This window comes from Ylistrum balloti, unplaced genomic scaffold, assembly GCF_031769215.1.
Source record: "Ylistrum balloti isolate Yb309-2 unplaced genomic scaffold, AGI_CSIRO_Ybal_v1 Utg369562, whole genome shotgun sequence".
Classification (NCBI taxonomy): domain Eukaryota; kingdom Metazoa; phylum Mollusca; class Bivalvia; order Pectinida; family Pectinidae; genus Ylistrum; species Ylistrum balloti.
Window position 1 is genome coordinate 863,062 of NW_026781862.1, and position 21,339 is coordinate 884,400.

Sequence of the window (21,339 nt, forward strand, 5' to 3'; positions counted from 1 at the left end):
ATATATATTACATATCAAGTGTAAGATACATTTGTTGTATATATTTATGATGTATAAATCAGTTTTCTTAAACAAGCAGAATACTATCAGTGTTTAATCAAATCCATAAGTTGTACTTGGCTTACAATTTTTACAATAAAATAATTACAACTGTACACACATCTGTTGGTTTTTTAAAATTTGTACTTTCCAATGTTTTATTTTGTTAGTAGCAAATTGTTTTAAAATAAAAATTTCTGTGGATGTTCTACCCCCACTCTAAAAGAAAAGATGGACACTGATGTCCCTCGGTGACACAACACCTAGCAACAAAAGGACACTGATGTCCCTCGGTGACACAACACCTAGCAACAAAAGGACACTGATGTCCCTCGGTGACAACACCTAGCAACAAAAGGACACTGATGTCCCTCGGTGAGACAACACCTAGCAACAAAAGGGTGATGAAGTAGGAAAACCTGTAGCCTACCAACCAACCACCCACAAACCACCCATGAACCCACCCCTACCCAAACATGAAACCTCGCCACTACAAACATTTACCCCAGACTGTATATATTAGAAGTTCATCAATATATAAAATGATAAAAAACAAAAACAGAAAAACAACAATTCAAAATATACTTATGTAGCAGCTCATATTTAATTTGAATTGTGTACAAGATATGCTAGTTAACAGCAAGATATTGCTAAACTTGTAGTGTAATATCATTAAGCATTTCTCACCAATCATCTGTAAGTTACATGTAAATATAATTTAACTGCAAGGCTCCCAAACAGTTAACTGTATACAGCACCACTTGATCACTTACTCTCGCATCAAGCCTCTACTTTTACAGGTACTTTAACAGCTATGAATATACATAATTATGCAATTGTAATATGTATTAAGGCCACTTTCACACAATACCGGTCTGGTTTCATATTACATTAGGTCAGTCTATATCTTGCTTATAAAAATAAATATCGACAACACAATATGCTGAATTTCTGGTCACCTTGTTATGTATGTGAGTATTTTGTTTTATTTTTGTTACAAAGATCCTTGAGGGATCTTGGTGCCCATTGTTGTTTGATCTTTAATTGTTCTATAAAAGTTGGATCCTTTCCTTTCTTTTCTTTCTTCTATTTTTGCTTTTAATCAAATGAAATTAAAAAAAAGAAATAGTAATTATAATCTTTTGTCTGCCAAATCAGAGATGGTAGCTTGTCGGCCATTTTATTTTTCTGATAATCTCAAAATAACAATAACAAAACACGTTTACAAAAGAATGACAGATCATGGCTGTAGGGTGATTTGCATAGCTTTACCACCTATTCAAACCTCAAAATATTCTCTAAAGAAATTGAGAAAATAATGTTTTATCTAATGATGGTCAGCTAAAAAGACAATGTAAGTTATAAGTTGTTGGAACTCTCTCTCTCTTTGAAAACACAAAAATTCCTTATTGTCAACAGAAATCAATTAAACAATGTTTCAATACAAGACAGATGTTTTACATCTTTGCTTTCCTGAAAATAAAATATTGAAATATTGCAATATTTGCAAATGATGATTTTGTAATATATACACTGTGGTAATTGGTCTAAATTAATTTTCTCTTTCTCTTTTTTGTGTGTTAATTCCTCATATATTTATACATATATATATATATGCATATATGTTATGCTATATGAAATGAAAATGAACACTCGATCCCTGCACCATCTTCTGTGAGATCTCTGTGATCATCCGCAATCCTAACCTTCACAGGTATGTGATTCTGACCTGCCTTGTAACTAAAGATGGGAAAACATAAGCTGTTGTAGTCTTTATAATTGTCAACATTTTCCAGAAGTGTTAACATCATGGTTCCAGGACAGGCATGGCTGTAGTCTATCGTAATTTTCCACTCATATAATGCGTCCAGCATGTGACTTGTTTTACAACTTAGCTATACTACAAGGAATACCTCTTCACGTATCACTTTCTGTGTGTGCCATTTGCCTGGGTTGTGCTAACGCTCGAAGGAACCCAATCACAAGTCCACAGAACAACAGAAAGAAGAAGTATCCCATCGGACTTAGTCCGAACAGAAATCTTAAAAACATATACACAATTCCTAGATACACCAAGTTACGATAATTTGCCAAAAAGCGTAAACTAAGTCTTGGTGTTTCAAGTTCTTCTTGTAGATTTTTTGAAATTGGAGAATTGAGTTTTTTGTCTGGTGTGAGGGGTGGGGACAGATACACCTGACACATCTTACCTAGGAACCCTTCTCTGTAGTATAAGTTCACAATCTCCGAATGGAACTGAAAACAAAAAACAAAAGTAATACCAACAGTTAAATCAGAGTTGAGGATCAAACTGCCTTTAACAGAGAGACCAAACAACCGGTCAAAACAAGATCATAAAAAATGCACAAGAAAAATGTAGAATACAATAAAAAAAATCTCTAAAAAAAAACCATCAAATGTATAACGTTCATTTAGCTTAGTAAAAATTATACAAACTTGTTAAAAATGAAGTGTTATCAAAACAATAGTAATTATATTTACAACTTTTACACTGTATTACGTGACATATATGTTACACTATTGTATTGGTCTATGTTTGTGTACACTAGACATTTCTGAACAGAATTCTTTACTTACATGTGTGTTAATAAACAAACAGAACTGATGGAGTAATCGTACAAGTAAGGCATTCTCAAAACTTCTAATCGGCTGTAAGGCTGGGTCTCCTTGATAACCAATATCAAACTTTTTCATCCGATTCATCATCTACAAGGAACATTTTACCATATATTGTATTAGTACTTTTGTCAAAACAATTTCATATGATAAAGTATATATATTCACATATTATTAGCCTGATCCTGCATTTTTTAAAGAACATCTGGATAAACCCATTTCTACTAAAGTGATTTTTAAATTTGAAATACATAATGTGTTTTTGATGTTATAAATTTTAACTTAGGAAGCAATTACAACAATATGTTGTTTCTTCTTATTTATTGATATGTCGACCGGTTTCGGCCGAACTAAGCTTCTTCAAACAAAATTGTAGAATATTTCTATTTCTAGCACTTAAGTAGTAAAATTTTGGGCACACAGAATTGTTCTACCTGTATATGTATATATAGTGACATCATTAACAATGATATAATTATGACATCATAACCACTTAGTTGTATTGTGACATCATCAATAGGTAATTGAAGATAGATAACTCTGTTCAGACAATATCAACACATATCTGAAACAACATCAATGTAAATGTTGGGCTGCAGGACACAATAATAGTTAGAGAAAACCAATTCTTTATTTTTACTGAAATGTCCTTTAGAAGTTTGTAATACTAAGTTTCATCTAGCTGATTTGTCGGTCAATTTGTTGGTCTTATCATAACATGTTTCAACATACAAAGAAAATCAGGGTTAAAGTCCTTATTATTGATAGAGAAACCTACTAAAAATTATGTATTATAGAGATTATAAACTGTACGAGTCTAAGGCCAAGCTGAGGGAAAGGTCCTCCCTTAAGGCTGGTCATATGATATCTTAATCCCTTATTACATGAATCCCTGTCATATTGGGTTGGTTCTTGAAAACGTTTGAATTGAAGATGATTGGTGTTTGAGGTTCAGTGAAATATGCTTCATGATCATGTCTATTGTTAAGTAGAGTAGTAGTAGATTCTGTTGTGGTAAGCCGGTCCTTACTTTGATATAAGTTCTGTAAGAATGAAATCATTGTGACTGCTCTGCTAAATATGGTGTATACCTCATCAGGTTTTGATTCAGTGCCAGTGGAATGCTTTGTAAATTAACGACAAATCGTTTATGTAATTAACCTTATCTGTAGATTTCTCTATAACTTTGTGTTATGTTATGGTCCTGATATTTCAAGGCCTGTGCTCGGAGTTAATGTAGAGTTTTGATGTGCAGTATGATGGAAACTGGTAAAGAACTTCTTTCTATACCATTCTCCCTTTTCAGTTCTTGATTAATCCAATCGTCTGTTTGAGTATCTGCTGCTAACTTAAAGTCTAGGTTGGTTGTTTTATGTTTAATGGTGATCTGTGGTCTGCTGGAGGTCTCCATGTTTATCTCGGTGGAATGGTAGAGACACAAGGTCTCTAGATACAATATGACAACACAGATACGAGGATGTGGTCTGCCGGAGGTCTCCATGTTTATCTCGGCAGAATAGTAGAGACAAAGGGTCTCTAGATACAATGTGACAACATAGATACGAGGATGTGGTCTGCCAGAGGTCTCCATGTTTATCTCGGCAGAATAGTAGAGACAAAGGGTCTCTAGATACAATGTGACAACATAGATACGAGGATGTGGTCTGCCGGAGGTCTCCATGTTTATCTTGGTGGATTTGAAGAGACAAAGGGTCTCTAGATACAATGTGACAACATAGATACGAGGATTTGGTCTGCCGGAGGTCTCCATGTTTATCTCGGTGGATTTGAAGAGACAAAGGGTCTCTAGATACAATGTGACAACATAGATACTAGGATACAGCCAGCACCATTATTATAAGAAGAGTTTAGTTTGCTCCTTGTATCCCTTGCTTGGATATCTATCAGTATGAACAGCAATTGGACTTTTAACTTGGTAATATCAGAATAAAATCTGAACTAGAATAAGAAAATAGAACCTGTTTAAAAGAAAACAAAATAAATGCACAGATTCACTACACATCTGACCTGATATCGACCAAGTGGTGTAAGTCGGACTCCACTCTCTGTCTCCTCACAGTCTGGGGTCCCTGGCTCAGACAGACTGCCCAGAAATGATGTTTGTCCCAAAGCTGAGGTTTGGTTATGCAGAGTGGAACAAACACCATACGTCTGGTACTCGATAGGTGGGATCTGACAAGTAAAGGAAAATACAAAGAGTGCTAGGAATACAGAAAACATGTCAATACAAATGGAAAGACAACAAATATATTATACAGATTTTGTTACAGACCTATATGTGAGATTCAGGTCAAATCATAAATTTGTTGTAAATTCTTGATGAAATGTCTTTTGGAGTGTTTGAAATGAGTTTGATAGCGAAACTCTATATTTAGTAATAGTGAACTTGACAGATTAAACAATTAACTGAGTCTGTGAAGTTTTAAGGACCAAATCAAACATACTTGTGAATTTAAATATTCAGTGAGGCACCACCATACAATGACAATTCCTTGTGCATTATTGTCTGTCAATGTACGAAGCTTATTTTGGCAATATGTTTGGCAGGTGCTCTGAGAAAACTTGTGCTAGATTTATTGAGGGAAATTCAAATATTTCCAAATGCGTTATAAAGCAAAGTGATAGTGCAGTTCCCTAAGTACATTTATTGTAGTAAGCACAAAACTATTTCCAGCTGATATAAATCAAACAAGGGCCGTCAGAGACAGGTTCTGCTCCTCGAATGGGACAAAATTTAAGAATGAGAAAAAACTGAGGGCAATAAGAGAGTTATGATTTTTGTGCACTGCCCTCCTTCTCGTTGAGATCTATCTACCTATGAAGTTTCATGCTGATGCCTCCTATAGTTTTTGTGTAATGCTCTGGGCAAAATTTAAGTAAGAAAAATAACCAAGGGCAATAACTCCTAAATTATGCAAAAGAGAGTGATGTTCTTGTGCACTGCTCTTCTTATTGATATCTATCTACCTATGAAGTTTCATGCTGATAACTCTTACAGTTTTTGTGTTATGCTCCAGACAAAATTACGAGGAACAGATGCACACAGGGAAAAAAGGATGGACAAATGGACGCCGCAACAGACAGATGGATAAAGCAGCAACTATATGCTCTCCCTTTTGTTTGCTAACCATAAAATGTGGCTCATTTACTATACTATACAACTGAACTTCAGACAAGTATGTTATGGACAGTTAAAGAAAATAAGTCTTAGTGTTCAACTTACTTCAAATAATGAACATAATCCTCTGACACTCATCTCAAGGTAACCATGAAGCTTCTTCACCTCAGCAACACTAAGGTCTCCAAAGCTCTTGTTTTGGTCCTCAAACCAGCTTGACATATCAAAAAGTGAAGACAGACCAGACTTGGATTGTTTTGTCCGTGAAGACTCCACAGTGGTGATTCTTGTCTTAGCCTGACATATCTGTTTCATCACATCGGTCACCTGTAACAGCCAGCCCAGCAACAAATTTTAAACAAACACATATACAGCCAGCCCAGCAACAAATTTTAAACAAACACATACCTGGTATACAGCCAGCCTAGTAACAAATTTAACACAAACACATATACAGCCAGCCTAGTAACAAATTTGGTATGATGTGACCAATCATTTAAGCAAGCATTTCAAGTTCAAACTTTAAGTCATTTTGACTCTACATCTATGGCCTCTTTGTGTACAGCTTCTATATCTGATTATGATCAAAATCTGGTAAAACAAAATCTAAACATATCATTTAATTTTTAATTTGACACCTTTCGTAGTTCTTAGAAACAGCAGTAGAAAGAATTTTGTAAAGTAAGAAGTTAGCGGGACAGACAGATGGATGGACCACAGACAGAAAGTGGTTTTTAAAAACCTACTCTTCAACAACACTAATGTTAAGTTATAAGTGTATATAACTGTACTATGACACTTACAGCTTGCATTGTGGGGTCAGCGGCTGGTCCAAACATTGGAGAATACTGGAAACCAGATCTCTCAAGCTCCGAGATCTGTGTGTGCAGACTGAGGTTGGTCTCTTGGGACAGATAGCTACCTCCTAGATCATGGGACGGAGACAGTCGTAACGATCGGTACAGGGAGGTACACAGATCACGCTCAGCTGAAAGGGACATAATCATTATCTCTTTAACATTCACAAACACAAAAACTGGAGATATAGGCAAGAAATCAACCTAACCACATATGTGATATAATATATATACCTGGTTATCATGCTTACAGCGAGTGGATCAATACTTGTATATAGATTATCATGAAGTATCTTTCTGTCCTCTATACATACCTGTTTGTATTATGGCTGACAAGTTTTGGAGGCTGAATACCTGTATTTAAAGAAAAAAGTCATAAGACTGAAAGTTTGAACGAAATAGGAGATACAGGTATATAATTATGTAGAAAATACATAAATATATACAAATTCATATGTGTTTCTTGTTTCTGTTGCCTCTGATATTGATTGTATAAAAGGTATAGATCAATCTAATGCATTTCTGTTGTTTTTAAACTGAATTGGAGAGATAAACAATACGTAATGTCAACAAACATCACAATGTTAATTACTTGTATATTTATGTAAAGTCTGTACACAAACTTAAAAGTGAAAATCTCCCTTTCTTCCCTCATAATCTAATTGCTGTCTTTCAAATCAAATCTGTGTTAGTCTTATTGTGATACTATTTGGAATTAATAGTATGTGGATTTTAAAGAAGTCCAAAGAGCTTATGACTTCAACCCCTCTTCTAAAAAGATTTCTGTTATAAGAACAATTGATTTTTCCACTGTGTACACCACCATACCTGAATCTATACTGAAAGAACGCCTTCGTTCTCTTGATATGAGAGATTTCTTTTCAAGGAAAGGTAAACGGCAGTACAAACATATGGTTGTGAACTATACTGAAGCATATTCTGTGAAAATTACATCTAAATTCAAGAAGAAATATACAGAGGACGAAATCATACAAATGATCGAGTTTCTGGTTGACAACATCTTTGTCTAGTTTGGTAGGAAGATCTTTCAACAGACTATTGGCATACCTATGGGAACCAACTGCACCCTTCTGTTGGCCAACTTGTTTTTGTTTTCATACACGGCTGAATTCATCAAAGAGCTTATCAAATCAGGTCACAAAGACCTTGCAAAGTCATTTAATTTCACTTTCACATATATTGATGACTTCCTGCTTTTAAATCTATGTAACAAGAAATTTATTCCTTTATCGAATACCCCCACCATAACTGGAAATCAAAGATGTGACAGACTCTACATCAGTCGCTTATCTCGATCTTTCCCACGGACCACTGAGTAAGATGTGTAATTTCCTTCATAATATGATGGTGGATTTACTAACTGAATTCTAAGGGGTTATCTTGTCATATTTTGTATGAGGAAAAAAGATATGCTACATCCCTTGTATATAAATGGAAGGCTACAATGTAAGTTGGTTTCAATGCTAAAATAATTCTCTGTTTAATAAATAAATACCTTTGCTACTCTGTACAGCATTAGACCATTAATAGGAGCAGTGAGGTCCATACGAAACACACGACACAGGAACTCTTGGAACAACACAGTGTAAAACAGCAAGTTATCCTCTATAAAGGGGTGCCTGGTAATCAAAAATAATATATATAATGTTAATCAAAGTGTCTCACAGACAACTGAGTAACAAATATCATTGACAGACTGTAAATCAAAGGATTCATCAAAAGTTGAGGGTGTAACTGGCCTAAACAAAGAGAAATTATCTATAATATAGGTTGGCAAAAGACATCACACCAAACGACCAAGGAGAGAAAAAGGGTAAAACTCCTAATATTTTTCTTTCATTTTGGCATGATTACAGAGCATCTAATACTTAACCAAACATACTTGGAATGGATGTTTAGCTCTTATTAATGCTTTGAAAATGTAATGTCAGAATTAAAATTAGTATTAGATACCAACCAGCGGCCTTCATCCACAGCTTTGGTTTCGGGATCACTGTCTCGGCGGATCTTGGTACGGTTGTTGTTGGTGTTGGGAATGTAACGCCATGGCTGAATGTATGTCAGCCAGGTTTCCAACATCTGAACAAGAAAACATATACATGTATTCAGAAGAAAATAAATATGGTGTTTGGAGAGTTTCAGTGGGTGTTTTTTTTCAGCTTACAATTTTGTTTCTCTAAGGGGTTTAGTATTTTCATGAAAGATTTCAATGCAGGATTTTAGTGAAGGGCTTTGGTGGAGGGTTTAGAACAAGGTTTTAGTGAAGGGCTTCAGTGAAGGGTTTAGAATAGGGTTTTAGTGAAGGATTTAGAATAGGGTTTTAATGAAGGGTTTAGAACAAGGTTTTAGTGAAGGATTTAGAATAGGGTTTTAGTGAAGGGCTTCAGTGAAGGGTTTAGAATAGGGTTTTAGTGAAGGATTTAGAATAGGGTTTTAGTGAAGGGTTTAGAACAAGGTTTTTGTGAAGGATTTAGAATGAGGGTTTTAGTGAAGGGTTTTGGCAAAGGGCTTCAGTGAAGGGTTTTGAACAGGGTTTTTGTGAAGGGTCTCAGTGAAGGCTTTAGAACAGGGTTTTGGCAAAGGGCTTCAGTGAAGGGTTTAGAACAGAGTTTTAGTGAAGGGTCTTGAATAGGGTTTTAGTGAAGGGCTTCAGTGAAGGGTTTAGAACAGGGTTTTAGTGAAGGATTTAGAATAGGGTTTTAGGGAAGGGTCTAGAATAGGGTTTTAGTGAAGGACTTCAGTGAAGGGTTTAGAACAGAGTTTTAGTGAAGGGTCTAGAATAGGGTTTTAGTGAAGGGCTTCAGTGAAGGGTTAAGAACAGAGTTTTAGTGAAGGGTTTTGAACAGGGTTTTTGTGAAGGGTCTCATTGAAGGGTTTAGAACAGGGTTTTGGCAAAGGTCTTCAGTGAAGGGTTTAGAACAGGGTTTTGGCAAAGGGCTTCAGTGAAGGTTTAGAACAGGGTTTTAGTGAAGAGTTTAGAACAGGATTTTGGTGAAGGGTCTAGAATAGGTTTCAGTGAAGGGCTTCAGTGAAGAGTTAAGAAAAGGGTTTTGGCAAAGGGCTTCAGTGAAGGGTTTAGAACAGGGTTTTGGCAAAGGGCTTCAGTGAAGGGTTTAGAACAGGGTTTTGGCAAAGGACTTCAGTGAAGGGTTTAGAACAGGGTTTTGGCAAAGGACTTCAGTGAAGGTTTAGAACAGGGTTTTAGTGAAGAGTTTAGAACAGGATTTTGGTGAAGGGTCTAGAATAGGTTTCAGTGAAGGGCTTCAGTGAAGAGTTAAGAAAAGGGTTTTAGTGAAGGGTTTTGATCAGGGTTTTTGTGAAGGGTCTCAGTGAAGGTTTTATAACAAGGTTTTAGTGAAGGGCTTAAGTAAAAGATTTTGAAAAAGGATTTAAGTAAAGGAATTTAATGTCGAGTTTACAGCTGAGTAAAGGATTGGTTGGTTTGTTGGTTGACTGTTTGAAAATTAAAATCTCATATTGTTCGTTTATTTTTTATATGTCTGAAAATAATGACCGCAAAATACTATGTCTTTCATTAGCATCCTCTGTAACCAGCAGAACTTCTTTGAAATGTATATTTTAGTATTATTTTGCTAGTCTCAAGCAAAAATCTTAAATCCTGTTGTTTTTGGGAATCAACCTCCAAGGATTCTGTCAGGAGGATATGCTGTTTGAAGTACACATTCACATACAAGCATATTTAATAAATCTGCATTATACAATTGAAGATTGTCTCACTCACCAGTCTGAAAGATGAATCCAGTGGCCAGCGGTCAAATCCATGTCTCAGGAAGGCATAGAGTTTTTTCTGGATGATGTGTGGGAGTAGACTTCTGTAAGGATATACTCTCAGTGTAAACATCATCTTATATTTACTTTGATCAGGTAACTACCCTGTTATCAGTGTAATAACACCCATTACATAACTACCCTGTTATCAGTGTAATAACACCCATTACATATCTACCCTGTTATCAGTGTAATAACACCCATTACATATCTACTCTGTTATCAGTGTAATAACACCCATTACATAACTACCCTGTTATCAGTGTAATAACACCCATTACATATCTACCCTGTTATCAGTGTAATAACACCCATTACATATCTACTCTGTTATCAGTGTAATAACACCCATTACATAACTACCCTGTTATCAGTGTAATAACACCCATTACATATCTACCCTGTTATCAGTGTAATAACACCCATTACATATCTACTCTGTTATCAGTGTAATAACACCCATTACATAACTACCCTGTTATCAGTGTAATAACACCCATTACATATCTACCCTGTTATCAGTGTAATAACACCCATTACATATCTACCATGTTATCAGTGTAATAACACCCATTACATATCTACTCTGTTATCAGTGTAATAACACCCATTACATATCTACCCTGTAATCAGTGTAATAACACCCATTACATATCTACTCTGTTATCAGTGTAATAACACCCATTACATATCTACTCTGTTATCAGTGTAATAACACCCATTACATATCTACTCTGTTATCAGTGTAATAACACCCATTACATATCTACTCTGTTATCAGTGTAATAACACCCATTACATAACAACTATGTTATCAGTGTAATAACACCCATTACATAACAACTATGTTATCAGTGTAATAACACCCATTGCATAACTCCCCTGTTATCAGTGTAATAACACCCATTACATAACTACCCTGTTATCAGTGTAATAACACCCATTACATAACTACCATCTTATCAGTGTAATAACACCCATTACATATCTACCCTGTTATCAGTGTAATTAAACCCATTACATAACTACCATATTATCAGTGTAATAACACCCATTACATATCTACCCTGTTATCAGTGTAATAACACCCATTACATAACTACTCTTTATCAGTGTAATAACATCCATTACATAACTACCATGTTATCAGTGTAATAACACCCATTACATATCTACCCTGTTATCAGTGTAATAACACCCATTACATAACTACTCTTTATCAGTGTAATAACATCCATTACATAACTACCCTGTTATCAGTGTAATAACATCCATTACATAACTACCATGTTATCAGTGTAATAACACCCATTACATATCTACCCTGTTATCAGTGTAATAACACCCATTACATAACTACTCTTTATCAGTGTAATAACATCCATTACATAACTACCATATTATCAGTGTAATAACACCCATTACATATCTACCCTGTTATCAGTGTAATAACACCCATTACATAACTACTCTTTATCAGTGTAATAACATCCATTACATAACTACCATGTTATCAGTGTAATAACACCCATTACATATCTACCCTGTTATCAGTGTAATAACACCCATTACATAACTACTCTTTATCAGTGTAATAACATCCATTACATAACTACCCTGTTATCAGTGTAATAACATCCATTACATAACTACCATATTATCAGTGTAATAACACCCATTACATAACTACCCTGTTATCAGTGTAATAACACCCATTACATAACTAATCTTTATCAGTGTAATAACATCCATTACATAACTACCCTGTTATCAGTGTAATAACACCCATTACATAACTACTCTTTATCAGTGTAATAACACCCATTACATAACTACCCTGTTATCAGTGTAATTACACCCATTACATAACTACTCTTTATCAGTGTAATAACACCCATTACATAACTACCCTGTTATCAGTGTAATTACACCCATTACATAACTACCATGTTATCAGTGTAATAACACCCATTACATATCTACCCTGTTATCAGTGTAATAACACCCATTACATAACTACTCTTTATCAGTGTAATAACATCCATTACATAACTACCCTGTTATCAGTGTAGTAACTTCCATTACATAACACCCATTACATAAAGCTTATCAAAATAAGTGTAATATGATCTAGTGGAGATGTGATCAACTGGAAGTTATCATTGTAGCCTTAACAAAGAAAGAAAGTTTGGTCATACAGTGACATAGCCATTAAGGACATTTGTTTGGTTGCGAGTAACTCTTACACAAATTACATTAAACTTCATATACCGGGTAGTACTCTCACTTTAGAGAACTTATTATCTATTAATATATAATCTAGCAGATGGACAAATCACAACATCTTACTTTTTAAATTCATCAAGGGGCGACACCAGATGGGTCTGGTACGATGATGTCAAAACATCCTGGGGCACTGTATTGACAAAGTTATGGACATGTTTGATGAGCATGCGCACTAGGCGTGTGTGGTTCTTGCTTGGCATGAAGTGTTCCTGTGGAGAATAATGTCATAAAGTGCATTGCCTTATATCTGTGTTAGGTTTCTAAACATGGAACTAAAGCTTATCTGAATATCAAAATATTGAGAGAGCGAGGATTCACAGGTTTTGTAATTAAACACAAAATATGATTTTAAGAAACCAAAAATACATTATTGGTAGGCATATATTAGGGACCAAGAGAGACATTCATACTCAAATTGTATGTGCTAAAAGGAATATGTTGTATAACAACTTCAATGTCAATGTTAGAATAATTAATAATTTTCATGTCTGTTTCAACAGAATATTTACTGCAACCCTGTACTTTTTGAGTTTATAGCAAGAAAAATTACAGGATAGAAAATTTATCTCTTATTTTTTTAAAAGAAAAATTTTGATATCAGGTAAACAATAGTACATTACAATAGCATTGATTCCCCCCCCTCAAGATCAGTGATAATCAATAAAAATCTACTATGTACAAAACAAAAATTAAAAAATTAAATTAAAACAAAAAAGTGTTGCTATGACAACAGTTTCAGTATAAAATACCATATTTGGCAACAAACAGAAAATCAATTGTTAAAAGAATGAAGACAGGCAGAATTGCATGGTTTCATTTTCATAGATAATTAATAAATGAACAACTCTTAGGGTTTGAGGTTAACATTGATAAAATGCCATACACTGCGAGGTATTTGATATTTATGTTAGTAAAATATTACATGATATTTATGAAGTCTACAGTCTAATAAGGTATATTTGTACAGTTTATGTATGTGTTGCCTATCAAATGGTGCAGATCAAAAAAGCTAAAGCAAATCATTTCATGTGATAAAAAAATGGGATCATGAAGCATGCAATTTGTAAAATGGCACAATTTGTCATTTAATAATCGTTGCTGAAGTGAGAACATTAAACAAAATAAAACCAACCCATGTTATGTAAGTCATATTAAAATGTTTAAAATTCATTCACATGAGGCAATAAAAATGTTTGAAAACTAACAAGTATACCAAAAATGAAGATCAACCATGGGAATGTTTCTGCAAGCAGGGATTGCAACATTTCAAACTGGGATGTAACATTTCAAACTGGGATGTAACATTTCAAACTCATATAGATGTGCAAAAAAAAAAAAAGAAACCTTTCATTGCATGCATCTACATAAAGATATATAATCTAGATAATGTACTGTAAAAATATGCATCTCATTTCTATACCATATTTTATAAGCTGTTACAGAGTACAGTATTCCTCATGGTATGCCAGCCAACATTATACCCTGCTTTAACAGCTAATCAGAGTTAGAGTGACAGCTCAACCTAATATCCGATGTCCTAATTCATCCTGTAACTCAACATGACTCAAGTTTCTAAATTCAGCATCAAGAAGACTGCATGACTCTAGACCTGAACTGTGTCACTATAGCAAGAAATAAAGGTGAATTTCAGTATATGCAACCTCTGTTCTGTAACTGAACCCCAGTTTAATCATGCATGTTAGAGACGTATGTAACCCATAGATTTTACAGGGGGCCAGACAGCCCAATCAGTTAGAGACATACGTAACCCATAGATCTTACAGGGGGCCAGACAGCCCAATCAGTTAGAGACATACGTAACCCATAGATCTTACAGGGGGCCTGACAGCCCAATCAGTTAGAGACATATGTAACCCATAGATCTTACAGGGGGCCAGACAGCCCAATCAGTTAGAGACATATGTAACCCAGAGATTTTACAGGGGGCCTGACAGCCCAATCAGTTAGAGACATATGTAACCCATAGATCTTACAGGGGGCCTGACAGCCCAATCAGTTAGAGACATACGTAACCCATAGATCTTACAGGGGGCCCGACAGCCCAATCAGTTAGAGACATACGTAACCCATAGATCTTACAGGGGGCCTGACAGCCCAATCAGTTAGAGACATACGTAACCCATAGATCTTACAGGGGGCCTGACAGCCCAATCAGTTAGAGACATACGTAACCCAGAGAGTTTACAGGGGGCCTGACAGCCCAATCAGTTAGAGACATATGTAACCCATAGATCTTACAGGGGGCCTGACAGCCCAATCAGTTAGAGACATACGTAACCCATAGATCTTACAGGGGGCCAGACAGCCCAATCAGTTAGAGACATACGTAACCCATAGATCTTACAGGGGGCCAGACAACCCAATCAGTTAGAGATATATGTAACCCATAGATCTTACAGGGGGCCAGACAGCCCAATCAGTTAGAGACATACGTAACCCATAGATCTTACAGGGAGCCCGACAGCCCAATCAGTTTGAGATATACGTAACCCATAGATCTTACAGGGGGCCCGACAGCCCAATCAGTTAGAGACATACGTAACCCATAGATATTAGTCCCGTAAGTAAATTGATTGCAAAATTCTTGTTAACCAGGCACACAGACAGACTGTAAAACCTATATTAATATCTACTTCTTACTTACTTATTTAACTGGTAAAGATACCTTGACTGATCCAACAATGTAAAACATTTATTTACAACATATAACAACCTTATAAGTAGAAAAGAAATAACAACAGTGCAGACAAAATTCTTTGTCAAATTCTTGTGTCAATCTGCACCTTTTTTCAAAACAACATAAAAATTCACCAAGGCATTGAACTCTAGTAACAATGATAAAATATCTTCAGTAAAATAAATGTAATGCCATAAATAACGAGAGAAAAGTGAGGATATATCACAACATCTACACACAGTACACACTATAAGGCAGAACTAGTACCAGCTAGTGACATCTCTACTAGGTTCACCATTCCTCCTCAATACATGCAGAACTGTCATCATTTTTGTCTATACTGGCATACTGGGTACTAAAACTTTCCATATATACTTTATTCTAGTTTTAAATTGAGCAGTTCAGTTAAATCTACCTATCTTTTAACTTTCTACTGTTCCTCACTGTAATTTTGATGGTATTGCGTTGATGTACTTTATCTGACAATTCTAGTTGGTATATGTATCTAAGTTACATCGAGTGGAGAAATTAATTCTAAGTCTATATGGTACATCTATGTATCAACCCTCACAATCCAAAGGCCACTGTATTCTTTGACAATGAGATTAAGACTTGGTGATTGACAGTTAAACAATTTTGTGGTTACTGGAAATGTTTCTCTCCATGAAGGACAGCTGAACAACAGACAAAAAGGATGACAATAAAAGAGTATATTATGCAGGTATTATGGTTCAGGATGCCCATCCAAATATCATACTTACATACAAATAGTCAAACGGTCCTCGAGCCCGTCGGGCATGGGCAGACATTGTCTACGGTAGAGGTGGGGAAAACAGGTTGTATTGCACAGATGTTACTATAGCTACTGGCTACAGTACATACAGGTATCAATACTTCATTTGTAATCTCTATAATGGTCTCTTTTGGCTAGGCATGCAGACTGGGAAATCTTTTATAATAATACTGCATAAACATGCTTGACAAAAAGTCTTATTGTAATCTATTCCTAAGTATAAATGTTACTACAGGGGTTGTGACATTTTGTCTAAATAGAAACTAAATCTATTCAAATCTATTCAGATTTTATTTCCGACATGAAAATGGGATATTAGTAAACCCACCATAGCATTGCCTGTTAGTAGCTGTCTCTCTACCTCCACTGGGTTCTGATTCAGCCAAAACTCAGCTAAAATCTGGAATTCAAAAAATATACACATTTTTTCTAAACAGCTTTGATGATAGCTTAAGGTAACATGCAATGTGAAAATTTGTGAAATTCAGATACAAAATGACATCTTTGGATTGTTACAAATTCATTATAGAGTATATATTGGGAACATTGTTTTAACCAAGATGATCCAAGCTCAAACTTTTACAAAGGCAAACAATGGAGAGTATTTATGTGACATCTAATGACATTAGAATACATACAGGTGATAGAGTTGAACTTCAACATGTCACTCTTGATGAAATTGATTTTATAAGGTGACAACACTAGCACATTTCTGTTTTAAGTAAAATCATATTACTGGTGTACTACTGACCTGGAGCAATGTTTCCGAACGCCATGTTTCAGCCTCACTCTGACCAAAAACAGGTGATCCCTGGGAATGTTGTTTCGGCATGGTTGTAAAGCTTGACTTCAGTAGACCTAACCTAGACCTAGTCTTGGGTGGCGTCACATTGTTTGGTGATTTACTTCTGAAAAACAAACCTCTGAGTGGTCAGAAGTGTGGGTTACTCAAATCATTGATGATTCCAACACTTCTATATCCATTTGTATATATTCCTGGTGAATGCAAGAATAGATTGTCATTGCTTACCCTATGATTGAGTGTGCCATTGGACTTCGCATGGGAGAGACATTATGGGGGATCGCTGGCAGACTGTCTTTGTGTAGTGGCAAGAAGTAGTTAAGATAATCGTCTAGGAGACAAGGATATAAACAGTCTGTCAGCGTGTTCCAACTCGGGTTCCTTTTCTGCCAAGCTGGACTTACCAGGCAATACACAAAGTGGAACATGTAACACTCAAATGCATCTGACAAAGGTCAAGGTCATAGAATGTGAATCAATCTCAAGGTTACAAACATGTATGGTGATTATCACCATCAACATATATTTACATTTAAAACACTGTCATGGTCATGCCTACAAGTTTATATTCCAAAAAGGATATTTAGCACCACCGTTGGTCGCCCATAATTCTGATACTGTAACTTATTGGCATAAAATAGTGGAATCCCTCCTTCCTCAATGATGTTTCTAGTAGGGGTCTACAACAGTATAAACATGGATCACCACCTTCAATTTAATCCAATGTGAAATAAAACCAGACACAGTTACTGAACAATGAGAAGACCTCAATATGAATGGATGATTAGATTATAGATAATAAGAAAATAGAAAACAACAAGTGTTGTCTTATATATTGGTACACTGATGTTAATAAGGAGAAATTCACAAATTAGAACATGGAATAATAAGTAGTAGGCACATAAGCAGATATTGTTCAATTTTCTATATATATGTAATACTTTTTTCAATGTATACATAAGAGATGGAATAGTATTTGTTCACTGTTACAACATATATTGTGATAAAAGTTTCTCAAAACTATCACATTCTGACTGAAGAGTGAAAAATATGCTGGCTACTTACAGGTAAATATCTTGTTGGAAATTCATAGCTGATGTACTGGTCTCCTTGTAGACTACTAATCAGTGTAAAAAGTGGACCCTCAGGACCTAAAAGTTTCCTAACAGCATCAAAGTCATGTGTGTTAGTAGAACGACAGAGCATGTCCAGTCCCCATCCAGGCTCCAAATCCAGGCCAAAGATGTGCTCTAACAGGTCTGGGAGAGCATTTCTCAGCTCCTATATACAGCATCAAACATAGATTGAGACTTTTACTTATTGCATCTAATCTTCAATCTAAAATAACCACAGATTTTCACCAGTTGAAATTAAACTTTTTTTTATACATGATGATTATAAATTTACACAGGAATGAAAACCTTTTTGGACAGTATATGGCTACCTTTTGAAGTGGTATGGTAGCATGTGCATATTACAGATAGAGACTAAGTACAATTATTCTTAAATGAAATGCAAAGTTTGAGGAAATAACTTATTGATAAAAAATGTATATACCTTCCCTCCTGATGACTGGATGATTGAGTCTACTTCTACACATCTTTGGGCAATTGATTTAATTGCAAGGTTTTTCAAACGTATCTATAAAACAGAAGAAAGTACATGCAAATTAAAAATATGTGTTCCTTTATTACATATATATCATATTAATTACATAAATGTCCTAAGTATTTAATGAGGAAAAAATATGTTGTCTCCCTTTGATGTAAGAAAAACAATAAATCTACCCATCCTTTCATCTGATATAGATTCCACCAACACTGTACTTAAGAGGCCAATGTATGGTGTCATTAACCTCAGAAAATATATTGAAAAAGTTGATATTTTTCTAAATTTAATTGACAAAATTTTGTAACAAATGAAATCAAAAGGCTATGATGGTTTTATATATACAGTATATACATGATCAATGGACTATAAAATTACTGCTAAATCAATCACTGGATATGTAATTGCAAAGAGATCCACTCTCCAGCATTCCTTTCTACAGGGATTACCATGATAAATGAGGTCTTCTGTCTTTTATTTCAAATTCTTTTCATCTTCATGACAAACATATTGCTTTGATTGTTACCAGGATTCATATTTAATTTAACAGTATTGAAACAAATACAAATAAATGGTGCTTCCTTCCTAGGTACAGAAATGCATGTCTCTATTAGTGAACCCAAAAAATAAAAGGAAATTAGTTACAACCCTGATAAAGTGTAGAACAATATACACATGTACAAGCAATTTCTAAAATCTAGATGAAGTTTAGGAACAGAGATGTGGTTGCTGCAAATAAAACATATCAACAAAACTTAGCTGAATCATTGTTTTATAGGTTACTAGTTTATTTCTATGAGACCATCACGACAGTTTTACAGTTAGTTTCAACACGACTGAAAATGAGTCATGAAAAATAATCAAGTCCTTTGAAACATTTGAATACATACAAATAGCACTGTTTTGTCTTTTTGCATGACACGGCTTCATGTGAAATTCTGTCATTTGTGTAATGCACATGCATATTCCCTAATTAGTTTGTGCACCTTTTTGATAAATGTAAAATTTTTTTCAAACTTTTCAGAAGTACAGTACTGTATAATCTCTCTGACAGGAGATAAAACTCTGTCAGTTACGATTACTACATTCTTTTCTTGTAGTGACAGTTATAATTGCTGCACTATCTTATTCGTATTAATACCAGGTTATCAAGGCTATGCCTTAAATCATTAATTCTCATAATATCAGCACTTTGTTTTGAGTTGGATGGGGTCATATCTCTGGTTTTATAAATGCTGGTGTTAATCTCAGTGAAGATCCCTCCATGTTTTTGTTTCTACGCGAGAATTGTCTCCTGTAAGACTGAATCAACAGCTGATTGATCTGGTAGAATAAGAGAACACAGATGTAATTCTTCCCTTCACACTATAAAAAATGTTTGCACTTAAAACAATCTCTGGGAAAACATGTACATTTCTATATTTCTATCCATCAATTTTGATTTCATAGCTCTCACCATTTATATTTCATTATTTCAAGCCTTTAGCAACACACACAAGCCTTAGGATGAAACAGCTATATGACACAGTTTAACTCATTATTTGGCTCTACAGTATCTCTATTCTAAATATGTAATAAATTCTCTTGTGCATCTTTTTACAGTTCCTTCTATTGGCCAGGTGGAGTATTCATAACAGTAACAGAAAAAAAAAAGATTAGTACACTGGTTTAAATGATATAACACATTTAAATTATTACTGAAATTTATATCCAAGATAAGAGCTGAAAGGGGTGTAAATTATTTTTTCAAATAATTTGCCCTTTAAAATCCACTTGCCCATGAATAATTTAGAAATCTAACTTGTTAAAAACAAATTTAAGAAGAAAAATATTTTTTGAAATACTGATATTCTTACATTTAAATGTTTATAAAAATAATTCAGGTTTTATTTTTCTATAACAAACAGAAACATCTTTTTAAGTCTTAATTTATTTTATCATTTTTATACATGTGATACTGCTATTTCAGATTTATCTCATAACTACATGATATCTTTTTCCATGCCACCAACAGAAATCTTCATAAAAAAAAAAACTTTGAAAGCTTTCTCACAATTCCAAGCTGATTTCCAAACTGACCAATGTCAGTAGTGGTGGAAGATACAATACAATTCGAGACATACATTTAAATGTTGGTTTTAAATGATCATTCAAACAGATTTCATAATGTGAATGTAGCATCTCGATCAGTTAGAGAATTCAGAACACAGAACACTAAGGCAGGTCCAAGTTTGAGAATTCAGTAAAAAAAAACACACAGCATTAAGACAAGTCAAATTTGAGATATTTTTATGAATGAGTTCTTACGCATTAACGTATCGTAGTAATGTCAAATCTGCTCGACAGAGGTTGCAATGACCCGAAGGTAACGATAGAGACACAAAGTGACGAAAGAAGTCCATTCGTAGCAAAACCGTCCAAAAAAAATCAAGATAATTTACCTTCCTCGTCCATGTCATAAATTAAGCTATATGCCAGTCTATAAAAATAATGGTACCTCTAAACTTTTTTCAATAAGTTTTCTTTTAAAAATCAACACAAAATCAAACAAAAATGAGATATACACAAAACAGCTTACTGATATGCTTGTACCGGCCGCAGTGGTGCTCGCCATGTTTTTTAGCCATTCGGTATTTATCAGATTATTATTATGAATTCATGATAGCTGCA

The 21,339-nt window shown here is 34.7% G+C and overlaps 1 protein-coding gene across 1 annotated transcript; it reads right to left on the reverse strand.

Moving 5' to 3' along the window:
- Window positions 1–641: 641 nt before the first annotated feature.
- On the reverse strand, window positions 642–21,283 carry LOC132546596 (sphingomyelin phosphodiesterase 4-like). The gene is given in 18 exon segments (XM_060210354.1): window positions 642–2,295; window positions 2,638–2,766; window positions 4,705–4,869; window positions 5,921–6,142; window positions 6,619–6,803; window positions 6,987–7,026; window positions 8,189–8,312; window positions 8,651–8,772; window positions 10,436–10,526; window positions 12,832–12,977; window positions 16,228–16,278; window positions 16,588–16,659; window positions 17,011–17,167; window positions 17,290–17,506; window positions 17,621–17,741; window positions 18,127–18,342; window positions 18,619–18,702; window positions 21,248–21,283. Coding segments are annotated over 18 exon segments (2,517 nt in total). The 3' UTR covers window positions 642–1,956.
- Window positions 21,284–21,339: the final 56 nt, after the last annotated feature.